Source organism: Eurytemora carolleeae, unplaced genomic scaffold (genome assembly GCF_000591075.1).
Source record: "Eurytemora carolleeae unplaced genomic scaffold, Eaff_2.0 scaffold115, whole genome shotgun sequence".
In the NCBI taxonomy this organism is placed as follows: domain Eukaryota; kingdom Metazoa; phylum Arthropoda; class Copepoda; order Calanoida; family Temoridae; genus Eurytemora; species Eurytemora carolleeae.
In genome coordinates, this window is record NW_019396189.1 from 254028 (window position 1) to 269297 (window position 15270).

The window sequence follows — 15270 nt, forward strand, 5'->3', positions numbered from 1 at the left end:
AACTGGATTTTGCGATAAAAAATTCAATTTTCGCAAATTTGCAAATTTTTTTGCAGATTCTAAAAGTAGAGCACAAGAGCTTTCTAATGATGTATCATTTGTCATATTTGGACATAAAACATGGGATTTAGAGGGGGGGGTCAAATTGACCCCCCCCCAGCGTATCCTGGTTTTCAAGTACCCCAGCGGGGATAGGGTTAATTTCCGAGTGTTATTGTTTTCATAAATGCTGTTTTATTACATGCAGCAACGAAATAAAAATGAAATATCATGGAAAATTTTGTTTGAATCGAAATGAGTTGAAATAAAGTCCTAAACTGGAAATACGGAGCTAGGACTTGAACCTGATAAAATATGTATTCAGTGGCATGATCTGAATACATTATAAACCTACATTTGTACAAACCTTTATTCAATTCTATACAGGGATTAAGCATAAATATTAAAACCTAAGTTTAAATCAATGTCAAACTCTCAATTGAGAACATGCTGAACAGTTGGGCATTCAGAGTAAAATGTGTTTAAACAAGATTAAACTTAAATTCCATTTCTTGCCACACGAAATATTGAAAAAATTTGACGGAATAAATCATTTAAACAGACTTAATTAATTAGTCAGGTGTCCATTTGAACGACTATTTTAAAAACACAGGAACGCACTCAAAAACGAAAAGATATTATTACTATAGTATTAGAAGGGAATGAATGTTTAAAAAATTTTAGAATGGGATCTCTTTAATCTGGAGATTATTAACAAGGGGAGAACAAGCATTATTTAATCTCGAGATTAAGAAAAAGAGCGGATCAAGCATTAATCCCGAAATCCACCATTCAAAAGTTCCCAGCTCAGCTCCTTGATCCTACCCGACCCTGCTTCACTCTTCTTGAGCAAAAAACGGCCGAAATTTACAATTTCAGAGAGGAATAAAATGATTCACACAAAATATTTGTATGATTGTGTAAATGCAAAGTTTAAAGAAGTTGTTCAAGAATATCTAAGGTCTGCAAGATAAGACGGTGATAGATTTTCTTATCAATATACAGTACATATATATGATATATATTAAATACAAATATTATACAGAACTAGCTAAAATGTTGTATTTATTCAAGAATACCTTTTTAAATTTCAATTTTATGTATTGTGAGAATGGTTTCCATACATTTACTGCATCAAACTACTTTAAAAATTTTACTTTTGTTGTTAGATTAAACAAAAAGTGGAAAATTGGTGCGGATTCTTTTGATTATTAAAAACATTACCCTTGAAATCTTGTCATCACCATCCAGATCGTACATCCTGAAGGCGAAGTGCAACTTCTCCATCCTGGTGTTTAACTTGTTCTTCTCCATGTTCTTCTTGATTGGTCGGAAATGCGCTAAAACTCTGACGAAATCCTAAAATAGTTTTTTTTGATAAATCCGCCGAGAAAAAGTTTCAATTTGTTATTTTGTGTTAAACTCTAAACTGTCATTGTGGGATGACTTTTAAATACGAAACTGAGAGAGCTTTCTTCTTCTTGTTTATTTCGGCAAAATCATGTTGTCATTAGCGCTACAATCTTTCTTATGCTTAAAGATAAAAAATATTTATTGGAAAAAAACGATCAAAATAGAAATAATAAACATCTATAATTAAGTAGAAGATTAAAAATAATAATCTATTCCATTAATCATTAAAATAAATTAGCCTATGAGACATGCAATTCTTTGCTGTATCATACAGTCTTAATCAAAGTAAAGCCGAATAAGTGTTGTCTTCTTTGGTTGATTTCTTCTTTTTAAAAACAAGTTTTGAACTAGAAAATCCTCAGCGAAAGGAATTGAATCTTTGCCACAAACTCCGATTTTATAATCCCTTTATTTTTTCAACCTAATGTCGTAGACCTTAAATATTTCAAAGTATCATTTCTGTTGGCTCAAATAATCTAAATTTGAAATATCTAAGGTTCAACCCATCAGGTTGCAAAGATATAGGGATTAGAACATTTTAGTTTGTGGCAAAAACTCAATTCCTTTCCAAAGAACAACGAACACGCAAGTTAAACCACTTAAATGGGGTTGTGTCTTTTACTAATTACTAATGGTTAACTGTCTATTTAACCATTTATCTGACCATCTATCTATCTACCTATCTATATATCTATCTATCTATCTATCTATCTATCTATCTATCTATCTATCTATCTATCTATCTATATATCTATCTATATCTATCTATCTATCTATCTATCTATCTATCTATCTATCTATCTATCTATCTATCTATCTATCTATCTATCTATCTATCTATCTATCTACCTATCTTTCAATTTACCTTAAAATCAACCCTATCCTCGTCCCCGTTCTTGCTTTCGTAGAAGAATGCATGAACGATCCTGTCTCCGAGAGGGTTAATAGCTAGCTCCGGGATTCGAAGGAAGTCCTCTCTGGTCAAATGACCCTTGTCAGATTTATCCAAACTTGTGAATCTGAAATATTACCTTAATAAAAACAAACAAAAAATAATATAATCAATTTTTAGTATTGTGCACTATGTAAGTGTATAGAGTGTACGTACAATATGAATACTATATGTACGTACAATATTTACACTATGTACACTATATTTAAGTAAATTATGTGCACTATATGCACATAAGTACGTAAACTATTTACACTTTTTACGAACACTATTTACACTTTTTACGTATACTATCTACACTATTTGTACCTGCTGTACAGTCTCTCTATCTGATGTGGTGTAAACCCGGTTTCGTTCTGTACTGCAATCAGGTCTTCCGCCTGTAACTGTAACCCAGATCTAGAATTACCCATTTTTATTTTATAAAAATCTGAAATTAGAACAAAAATATAGTTTACTTCAAGAATAAAAAATTTAATCTGAAACAAGTTAGAGATAAGAAACTTATCTTTTTTTCTGAAAGCGAGGTGACACAAAATTTTAAAGGGTAAAAGTACAAAAAGTTGATTACTCCCTTTTACAACAAACGGGGGAGCAATATAGCATCATGATTTAAGGGACTGTGCGCGTAATTACAAGATGACAATGGCCGACTCACAAAGATTTGTTTAAAAGCTTCGGCTGGTTAAGTATGAAATAGCTATCAATTATTATAATTTATAAAACTGTTTATTTTTAATCATGGTTTCCCTACTTCTACTGCAGGAAAATATATAGAATTTATCATAACTTACACTTTTAAACCTAGAAAAACGTTAACATCTTACACATTTTTATTAAATAAATGGTTCAAGGCTACCGTTGTAAATCGGGCATTGCCACCATCGTATGGAGGGTCACTTGTAATAACTCTTACGGTGTCTTCAACAAACAAAAAAGATTTAAAGAATATTCACATAGCTCTTTAATTGACAAACTTTAATTGTTGTTAAATAGAATCAAAATATCAACCATTTTATGTTTTTTTTGGCTCCCCGCCTTTACTTTGGTATTCTTTTGTTAATCATAATATGAGCACGGTTGAGTAGGTTTGTATCAGCTGATTTTCTTATTCTTGTTTTAAACTCGTTGGACCGTGCAATCTTAATCAAATCTTTAGTTCGGATTCATTTCACGGTCCAACCAATAGTCTTGGAGACATGAAGAAACAGATAATAGGTTTTTATATATTCATGTTCACCCGCGGAAAGATTTACCTTGAGAAAAAAAAACATGAGACTAGCATTTCTTCCGCAAAATATATAGAGGGCGTTTAAATTTTTTTTATCGAGATCGTATTTTTTTTATCGAGATCGTATTTTTTTTATCGAGATCGTATATTTTTTTTATCGAGACCGTATATTTTTTTTATCGAAATCGTATATTTTTTTATCGAGATTGTACATTTTTTCTATCGAGATCGTATATTTTTTATCGAGATTGTATTTTTTTTATCGATATCGTATATTTTTTATCTAGATCGTATATTTTTTGATCGAGATCGTATATTTTTTTATCGAGATCGTATATTTTTTTTATCGAAATCGTATTTATCGAGATCGTATATTTTTTTATCGAGATCGTATATTTTTTATCGAGATCGTATATTTTTTTATCGAAATCGCATATTTTTTATCAAGATCGTACATTTTTTATCGAGATCGTATATTTTTTTATCGAGATCGTATATTTTTTTTATCGAAATCGTATATTTTTTATCAAGATCGTACATTTTTTATCAAGATCGTACATTTTTTATCGAAATCGTATATTTTTTTCTTCATTTATATTGAAAGTGAAAAATTGACGGTAAGCGTAAATTCAAGTGACCCTTTATTTAAAGATGACAATGTCCGATTCACAACGGTACCCTTAAAAGCTTTGTCTGATTAAGTTTAATAGTTTTCAATTGTTTGTTCTTAACTCAACGCATTTCTCCTGAAGGAAAACATAAAGAAATTATCAAAAATGTAAAGAAACACTAATATCAAAACACATAATCGATAAAATAAAGGTTTCAAGGGTACCGTTGTGAAACGTTCATTCCCATCTTTGCATGAAGGGTCACTCGGAATTACGATTACAATCCCTTTAAGCACGATTAGAATTTAGAAATGTGTGTGCAATGTGCACAGCTTTGAAAAAGAAGTAAATATATATCTAGGGTAACTTTGCCTGTTTATCTGTACTTAAGCTTTACATGGAAGGTTTTATGTCTCCGCATAAAGTTTATTCTCCAGAGATTCAACAGATCTGTCTTGATAAACCCATCTATATATAAATTTACCTAGTCTGGCTGTCTGTTTGTATGTATGTATCCAATAAACGTCAAAACGGCTGAACCGATTGGGGCCCAAATTTTATTTTTGTAAAATTTTGAAAATGCACTAAAAAATATTTTGAAATCTGCAAACTTTTTTTGTTTTTGTTTTATACTTTACAAAGAGTAGATGCTCAGAGATGAAGCCACAATTAAAAGTTGAAATAGAAGATGGACGCGTAGCGCCCTAAAAGTCTATTACAGAATAAATTGGAATAAGCGTAAACATGCAACGAATTATTTATATCCTGCCTTTTCGGAATATTTGCAGTCATATTTTAATAGCGTAAAAGACCTGATATACTTTCAAATTTTAAATACATCGAAATATAGTTTACTGAGTCTGAGCTAGAAGTATACTTTGAGGATTGGAAAATGTAAAAATCAAAATTGAATGTTAAAAGATTTAAACGATTGAAATTACAAAAATCTTTTTAAGCCTAGAACAAAAAACTCGTTTTGATATGTAATATTTACCTTTGTTTGCTACAGGATATATCAAAGTTATCGCAAGAAGTATGAGGTGAATGTGTTTGAAATTAATAGAGTCGAATACGTATCTGGGATGTATTATAAATTCAGAGATATAAACTAGAGTGGACAGTTCCGTCCCATGGTGTGACTACTACTGGAGATATCCGTGCTTACTGATACTACTAGAGCTGTTTCTGACGGAACCGGTCCGACAACAAAACCAAAATATACAACCGGAGAAAACCAAATAACAAAAAAGATAAAGAACAAAAAGGACAAAATTTGAAATTTTTTCTTTGTAAGTTTTAATGAATGAAGTTTGTAAAAGTTTGATATTTAGTAATTATTAATAATTTGTAAATCTTTTAATCCTCTACGTACTTTTGTTCTACTCGTTTATCCTCTTAACCCTGTATAAACAGGGTGTCGCAAAAATAAAATCATTATAAGTTTCCCCTCTTGACGGAAAGTTTAAGAAAGAATTGTGAGATTTTAAAAATTCTTCTTTGTTTTAAGCCAGTCTACCGATTCCACTGGCCTTTACATATATTTACCACATCATAAACTTCACCTATATTTACCACATCATAAACTTTACCTATATTTACCACATCATAAACTTTACCTATATTTACTACATCATAAACTTTTTGAAAAGAGCAATATCTTATATTCCTTTCTCCGGGCTTTCTGAAGTGTGGGCTTTTGATATTGTTTTAAAAAAGGGTAACCAAAAAAGATGAGTTTTAATAAGCTTTTCTTAAGAATATAGTTCCCTGCAGTTTTGTAAATGTGTCTTTTTTGCCAAACATTTTTAAGTATACCGTTAAATGAGCATATCAAGTACTGCTGACCAAATTAAGCCACGAACAAAGTCATATTTAACGAGTTTTTGGTCGTTATTAAAGTCTCTTTCTTTGTGGGTAGCACTGTAAATAAAACTAAATCATCTATGACTTCGTGTTACAGCTAAACAAAACTAGACTAAGAAACTGAAAATACATAATTTTTTCTCAAAATAAATCCAAAGGGAAACTTTTTCATTAGTTTTCCTTGACACCCAGTAGAAGATAAGATACGAGTGCAAGAAATCATTAGGTGTCCATTATTCTAATCGATTAAACCAAACCTGAATTCAAAACCAGACCAGGAGTGACGCTGATACGGAAAAATAATTATTTACAAAACTTATAATATGAAAACAACTCTCTCTTACTTTTTTTCTTTTCAACTAATCCTAGACTTTAAATCTAAAACCTTTATTATAGCTTTAGTTAGATTTAGCTGGTAACTTTTGAAGAAGTAGAAATTAACCCTTAAATTCAAAAGTTCCGGCTCATAAAGTCAACCTTGAAAAGAAAAACACCTCAGTTATAAAACAGTCCCTTGATTTATGAAAAATAAATTAAATTATTTTGAGCCCAATTCACCGTGTTTCCGATAATAACTATTTCAATTGTTAATTTTAGTTCATGCGTTGTTGACATTTAGCGGAGAGGCGAGGTAGTGAATATATAACGTAATAATCTGTACACTAGACCAGTTCTTATATAATGCAGCTACACAGTTCTTAATCTACTTTACAGACTATAGATTATATTTCATCAATACCCAAATGGCGAAATACCTTTTTACCTGAATACCTAATCCCCCTATTCATCTACTCCTTGATCTCCATACACTCCCTAGCCTCCATCTACTCCGTGCACTCCATCTACTACCCATATCCTTCAACCCCTTGATCTCAATCAACTCCCTGATCTCGATCTACTCCCCGCTCTCCATCTACTTCCTACTCTTCATCTACTCCACCCTCTCTATCTACTCCATCTCTCCATCTACTCCACTTTCTCCATCTCCTCCCCCTATTCATCTACTCCCTAATCTCCATCTATACTTCATCTCTCCATCTTCTCCCCCTTATCCACCTACTCCCCCTATCTATCAACTCCCTGATCTCAAACTACACACTCCTCTCCATTTACTCCCCCTCACAATCTTTCCCTCCTCTACATGCAACCACTCCCTGCTCTCTATCTACTCCCTCCTCTACATGCAACCACTCCCTGTTCTCTATCTACTCCATCCTCTACATGCAACACTCTCTGTCTCTCTAGTCTTAAATATAACACTTTTAAAACTATAGAGAATAAGCTCCCCCTAAGGCAAGTGATTGAAGGTTAAAGATTAAGTCTCTTATATATTAGTAAACCACCCAATATGTTGATTTGTTGTGTTGATAATTCGATATGATGATATGCTGATTTGTCATTTATATTAATATATATATATATTATTCTCATTTATTATATTTATATATATATATGTATTTATCCAAAAGCCTATTTTCTTTATAACTCGCTACTTTCTATTCTTTAAGTTCTACCTGTCATCTTCTTATCTCCGTTCTTCCTTATCTAGTATCCGCAAAATCCACTTTATCTTATTTAAATATCTTTTTATCTTATCTAGATATCTTTTTATCTTATCTAGATATATTTTTATCTTAGTTAGAAATCTTTTATTTAGTTTGGATATTCAGTTTGGGTTGGAGATATTTTGTTTGCATATTCAGCTTGAATATTTAGTTTGGATATTCAGTTTGGATATTCAGTTTGGATATTTGCTTACATATTTAGTTTGGACATTTAGTTTGGAAATTCAGTTTGGATATTTAGTTTGAATATTCAGTTTGGTTTGGATATTTAATTTGCATATTCAGTTTGGACATTTAGTTTGGATATTCAGTTTGGATATTCAATTTAGATATTTAGTTAAGATATATGGTTTAGATATTTTATTTGGATATTTATAGCTTGGATATTCAGTTTTAATGTTCATAAATTTTTGAGCTCTTAGAGTAAATAAATGCAATGTAAATATATGTCAATAAGAATAATAATTAAATATGTAAATGAGAATAATAACTAAATATGTAAATGAGAATAATAACTAAATATGTAAATGAGAATAATAACTAAATGTTCAAATGAGAATAATAACGAAATATGTAAATGAGAATAATAATTATAAATATGTAAATGAGAATGATAACTAAATATTTAAATGACAAAAATACCTAAATATTAAATGAGAATAATAATAAATATGTAAATGAGAATAATAACTAAATATGTCAATAAGAATAATTACTAAATATGTGAATCAGAATAATAACTAAATTTGTAAATCAGAATAATATATAAATATGTAAATGGGAATAATAACTAAATATGTCAATAAGAATAATAACTAAATATGTAAATGAGAATAATAAATAAATATTTAAATTAGAATAATAACTAAATATGTAAATCAGAATAATAACTAAATTTGTAAATGAGAATAATAACTAAATATGTAAATGAGAATAATAACTAAATATTAAAATGATAATGAATGATAACTAGATATAACTGGAATAAACCAAGATATGTAAAGCTGAGGCTTGATCAACTTGTAATGATATCAACTAATGGTTTCTGTGTTTCATATAATTGGTTCAAATACAGTGTTTCCAACAAGAATTTCACACTGACAACCTTTAAAGGGGACTTTCTGGTTAATAATTTTAACAAAATTAATTTGTGTTTAAATCGCTAAAGTTCTTAGGGACATTATAAATATAGGTGTATTGTTATTTTACGTTTGACTGACTCCTCTGTTAAGGGCGTGGAGCCCTAAACTTAAGGGACTCCCCTACTAAGGGCGTGGAGTCCTAAACTTAGGGGACTTCCATACTAAGGTTTCCTAAAATGTAAATCATAAAGCATAAGTGTGCAGAATCTATGCGGTTCCTTCTTTATGTTCCCTTTATGACGATATGAACTATTTGTCTAGAATATCTGAACAAAATAGTTTTAAACCAGGTTTTTTGAAAACTTTCAATACATGATATTTCTTTTAAGATAATATAATATAAACAATGATATTTGTTTTTTGTTATGAAGTTTCCTAGGTAGGAACTGGGTGTGAACTCATAAGGTTGTTATGTCCATTTGACAGCCCAAATTTTTATTTTGAATAATCTTTTTTGTTTGTTTATTTTCTTGTGATTTTTAACAAACATTTTTTTATATTTTTTTTTATCGATTTTGATGGTTATTATATCGTTAGAATAGAACTGACGAGGGTCAACCCAGACCGAAATATATTTTCAATAAATGTGGAACTAACATCTACTTTTTTACTCTACAGAGGTTTGGTCCATCACCATCACCGAATTTTAAATTTTTTGTATAATGTTTTGTATACTGTACATAGAGTACACAATGACACATACGAATCTATGAAAGTTTTCAAATTAACGGTTTTGAATCTTATGATAACCTTTTCAAATTTAATGTACATAATTTAGACATGCTATTTATATGGTAATCTTTTTAAAACCCCAAAATTCCTTTTCTTCGTATAGCCGTTGAATTTTAATGAATTAAGTCTTTGCCACAACATAAGGAATTTCTAATCACTATTAGATATTTCAAACTATTAATTTTGTTAGATCAAATAATCTCAGTTTGAAATGTTAAAGGTTCTAATTACGCAATCAGTTGCAAAAATATTGAAAATTTGAGTTTGTGACAAGCAGTTACTTTGCTTATTTTCTTTAAAACTTTTATAACAACATATTTTGTCTAAAATAATAAATATCTAAATTGTTAAAAAAAAGAAAATTGCTTATAACAGTTATTAACTTTCTTCAGATCGCTTTCTCCTTTTCCACTGGATTTTGGCGACCACGCCCTTCTCATATAAACCCAAAATTAAACCTTTAAACAACTTAAACCAGAAAATGATAAAGTAATTGAAACTAATGTCTCAAATAGTGCATTACTGTTATGTTTCGCCCTCATTTTTGTTGTTCATACTGCACAGTGCACACTATACCTTCTATATTCTATATATTCTATATGTAACATTGTAATTTGCAGGTGTTTATATATAACCTGTATGATTCTAGATAGTAAATGAATAAAAAAGGAAAATAGATAAAAATATGCCACTTTTTTTACAAAAAAAAAGTGGCATATTTCGTGTAAAAAAAACTTGAGACCAGGCTCCGAACAAACATGAAAATGTTTGTCATCAAATCGAAAATTAACTAAACTTTATCACGTGATACTGATCGACTAGATAGTATTTTACAGATCAAAAATAAGTTTAAATGATATTTTAAATAACATGCCGCGGAATGGGGTTTAGATTGAAAATGTTGCTCTGGGTTTGATCACTAGCACAGGGGCCAGGCCTCACAGCTTCTCAGGGTTTGGCGTAGAACTGAGTTCAGAGTTACCGAAGTCAAAATTGAGGAGAATATTGTTTAGAATTCAGGGAGAACATTTTATCCTTCAAATAATTCTATATTCTCTTTTTATAGTTTTGTCCTGTTCTTCAATTTTAAATCTAGATTTTAAACAATTGCTGTAATAATTACTCACCCTGTTTAAAAAGGCCTAGTTCAGCTCACTATATAAAAACAGGGGTTAATAAATCATAAAAATGAAATTAGAGTATTTTCAAAAAATCAAATGATCTTGAGAAATTTAGAGATCTTTTATTATAAAAATTGGTGTTTTTTCAATTTTACAATTTTTGCATAGTTTTGTGTTGTATAATATTATGTATATGTTGGCTGAGAGCTTTATGGTGGGTGCTTTGTGGAGTAGATAGATAGATAGATATACACAGGAAGAGAGATAGATAGATAATATTCTGAGATAGATAGATAGATAGTTGCTTAATAAAGGGATGTTACGTTACTTCGTAGGGTCCAAGGTCAAAACTAGACAGCACAGTCGTATATATTTAGATGTAAAGAGGCAAATTTAGAGATATATATAAAGAATAGAGATAAATATAGAGAATAGAGATATATACATAAAATAGATATATATATATATATGTGTATATATAGAAAATAGACAGGCGCATAGACAGAGGGGGGAGGCAGTATTCCTTTCGCCCCCTCGGGGGGGCCCTGCAAAGGTTAAAATCAGGTGTGGTGTGTAAAAAATGATTTTGCCCTCATCTTCAAAGGGGTGTTTTTCCCTTAAAAAGTAGTTGAACATTTTCTTCGGCATTTACTTTCAAATTTTACCTTAGTATTTCCCTTTTATCTAAAATCTTCCCCCCCCCCCCTTCTTGTTAAATAATTGTAGCTTTGTGCATTATGCATGTCTTCCCGCAACCCCCATGAAGGTTGACCCTTTTAAAAATCCGCGAAACTATTTTTCACTCAAAATTAGATGAGCGGAGAAACAAAAGTGGGGAATATATTATTTCTAACATACCTTAAAATCAGATCAGATGTGATAGAAATAATACATATTAACCCGGACTTTCGTTTTTCTACTTATCTTTATTTGACTAAGAAATAGTTTTGTGGATTTTTTAAAGGGTCTATCAGATTGCATATAAAAAAATCAAAAATTTTATACTTATTTGTCAAAAATAAGATTACCAAAAAAGTGCTTTATTATATGCAAGATCTCGGTATTCACCGTGATTTTTTACTCATCCTGTATATACTTGAATACTTAGATACTTGGACACATGGATACTTGGAAACCTGGTTACTTTGATACTTGAATACTTGGATATTTGGATACCTAGATAATTAGATACTTTGATTATGATACATGGAAACTTGGATACCTAAATACTTGGAAACCTAAATACTTGGAAACTTGGTTACTTGGAAACTTGAATATTTTGAAACTTGGATACTTGGAAATTTGGATACTTAAATAGATGGATACTTAAATACATAGAAACTTTGATACTTGGATACTTGGATGAAGACACAAAGATGTCTGAAAAATTGGATGCTGAAAACTAAAATCCTAATTCTTAAAGCTTAAAAAATAAAGGAAATTTAATAATTAATTCTATATTGAGAAAAGTAGGATATACTTCAAACTAAATATAGAAACCTGAAAATGTTCTATTAATATTCATCAACTTCGCTTACCAAAAGATATTTCGACGGACAATATCATTAATTTACAATTGTGAATTATTCACATTTCATGCTTTTATAATTTCTTTCAAAGAAAACAACTTAATCTGAAGTTGACTCAAAATACTGAATACCATTTAACAGTTCGGTCCTTGTCCTACTAAGTGTAACGTTCAATCACAATTTTACCAATTCTCTTTGATACTTTTATGCTGGCGGATGCATTTAAACGAAAAACTTAGATTAATTAAAGTAACAGATGTCAGACAGAGAGAGAGCCTGTTCTACGCCGACTACACGTAACTCCTTTGAGCTTCTACCTCAGGGGTAGTGTAAACGAAATACATAAAAATTCATGAAAAGACAAAATCTAATGTCCCATCTGTTTGAATTTTGGATAAAACTAGGGCGGTATATTGTAGTGAGTAGAGGCGGAATATTGTAGTGAATAGAGAAGGAATATTGTAGTGAATAGAGGCGGAATATTTTAGTGAGTAGAGGTGGAATATTGTAGTGAGTAGAGGTGGAACATTGTAGTGACTAGAGGTGGAATATTGTAGTGACTAGAGGTGGAATAGTGTAGTGAGTAGAGGCGGAGTATTGTAGTGTAGTGAGCATAGGTGGAATATTGTAGTGAGTAGAAGCGGAGTATTGTAGTGAGTAGAAGTGGAATATTGTAGTGAGTAGATGTGATATATTGTAGTGAGTAGAGGTGGAATATTGCAGTGAGTAGAGGTGGAATATTGTAGTGAGTAGAGGTGGAATATTGTAGTGAGTATAGGTGGAATACTGTAGTGAGTAGAGGCGGAATATTGTAGTGAGTAGAGGTGGAATATTGTAGTGAGCAGAGGCGGAATATTGTAGTGAGTAGAGGCGGAATATTGTAGAAAGTAGAGGTGGAATATTGTAGTGAGTAGAGGTGGAATATTGTAGTGAGTAGAGGCGGAATACTGTAGTGAGTAGAGGCGGAATATTGTAGTGAGTAGAGGTGAAATATTGTAGTGAGTAGAGGTGGAATATTGTAGTGAGTAGAGGTGGAATATTGTAGTGAGCAGAGGCGGAATATTGTAGTGAGTAGAGGCGGAATATTGTAGAAAGTAGAGGTGGAATATTGTAGTGAGTAGAGGTGGAATGTAGTGAGTAGAGGTGGAATATTGTAGTGAGTAGAGGTGGAATATTTTTGTATCGTGACAAATTGAATTTGTAAAAGCAACGGAAATACAGTGTTACTACAATTATGATATTTGCATCAAAACAAATTTCAAACTTAAATTTATCTATGAATCATGACAAACTTGACAGTTAGTTTATATGACGGTTTACCGTTCAACAAATTTACGACCGGGGTCTTTATTTTTTTTGGTTTATTGCCAACAGTTTTTTTTGTATGAACATAGAAATTCTGCTAAATCTATATCTGCACTGCACACACAATTCGAGCAATATTTTGCCGATTATCCTTCTAGGCTTAAGCTAGAAACAAGCGCATTGCAGTTTTAAATAAATCTTTTACTTTACCGTCTCACCGCATGGTAAAAAACCTTTTCTTTGAAAGTTAATTTTGTTGGTCTAAATATTTAAGAGAAGACATATTTCAAGTGTCTCCATTGATAGAGTTGCAAGTCTGATTCACAAAGGAATCCTTAAAATGCTTTGATGGTAAAGAATGCAGGAGATAGCTTCTCTGTGAAAATTAATAATTTTAAGTTAGTTAAAAAGCTTGCGCAATTCTGATTTAGTAACAACGAAGGAAATTGTTAGTAAGAATAACAAAAGCTTGAAAAACGACAATATCTCACACGTAATTGATCAAATACAGGTGTGGTCAAAGGTATCGCTATGCAAAGTTAACAAAGTTCTTGACCAAGCAAAGTCTGTCCAGGGAGTCTAGGTCAAAAAATGTGTGTTTCATTAAAAAAGCTTTAATAAGTTATTGTGTACTTAAATATTTTACCTCACTTCAGGGCGAATTTTATTTTGAAAGTGCTACAAAGGTATCATCGTGCTAATGTTAAATTAGCTGTACATTTTAATACGTGCGCTATAAAGTGTTGATCAGTTCCCGGAATTTTTTTCAATTTAAATTAAAACAAAATTGAAATCAACTTTATATTTTATTTCTGCTTTCTTAAAAAGCTTTATATATCTAGAAGTAGCCTTTGTAATCAGACAAAAACACAAACGTTTCATAAAATTATCTACAAAACTATTATTTTGGCACGACGTGCGAACTAAAAATAAGTGTTATGATTAGTTATTTTCAACCCCAGGGTATCTATGATTTCCCATAAAAAAAAACCTAGGAAGAAATAAATGCGTGTAATCCTGAACTTATTTTTTAACGGACAGAGAATAAAAACAACAAAATTAATATATATTAAAGCTCTGCGATCATCTATTTATATGTTAACTATAGTTAGCAAACGGCTGGACAAAATTGGCTGAATTTTTTAGGGAACCCATGGCTATCCCGGAGGGTACACAGACTGCAGACTTCTGGAGTTTTTAAAATTTCCAAAGGCATTACCGGGCCTTTTAGCTAGAATCACGATTAAATACCAAGCGCGGGTAAACAGCGGGAGTAACGATAGACTATGAAAAATAATATAAATCTGGACAACACCGGGCACTCCAGCTAGTGTTATTTTAATATCATTATCAAAATCATAGACAATAGATCCAGTAGTACCAGGACTCTTAAATATGTATGTCGTCTTCTAAAGAAAATTAAAGAATTAAAAAATAATTGAAAATTGAGGTAACATAAAATTGTTTATACCTCAAGTTTAATTAATATTTAAATATAAAAGAAAAAATGTTGTAAAATTGTTAATTATCCGTTATTAAAAAATTTGCAAAAATCTCCACGTTTGAAAAGAAAGGCTTTTCTTCATGATAGGGGGCCAAGCGCTGCGGTTACAATATGTTTGGGAGCCAAAAACATCGATGAAGAATTTTAGAAGTTTGTATTATTGAGAGTTCATTACTTAATATTGCAGAATATTGTCGTTCCAGAGATTGTCATGGCGCCGTAAGTTTTGACTAATGGAAAATCGTTTAATATTGATTTAACGG

The 15270-nt window shown here is 30.9% G+C and overlaps 1 protein-coding gene across 1 annotated transcript in view; it reads right to left on the bottom strand.

Annotated features, from left to right (window-relative positions):
- Window positions 1–2835, bottom strand: part of LOC111697657 (calcineurin B homologous protein 1) — a 5540-nt gene extending 2705 nt beyond the window's left edge. Inside the window, exons 1-3 of the mRNA XM_023467731.1 lie at window positions 2714–2835; window positions 2318–2471; window positions 1264–1398 (exon numbers count right to left, since the gene is read on the bottom strand). Of these exons, the coding sequence (XP_023323499.1) occupies window positions 1264–1398; window positions 2318–2471; window positions 2714–2817 (393 nt within the window). The 5' untranslated portion in view covers window positions 2818–2835. The remainder of the gene's footprint in view (window positions 1–1263; window positions 1399–2317; window positions 2472–2713) is intronic.
- Between the last annotated feature and the right edge of the window lie 12435 nt (window positions 2836–15270).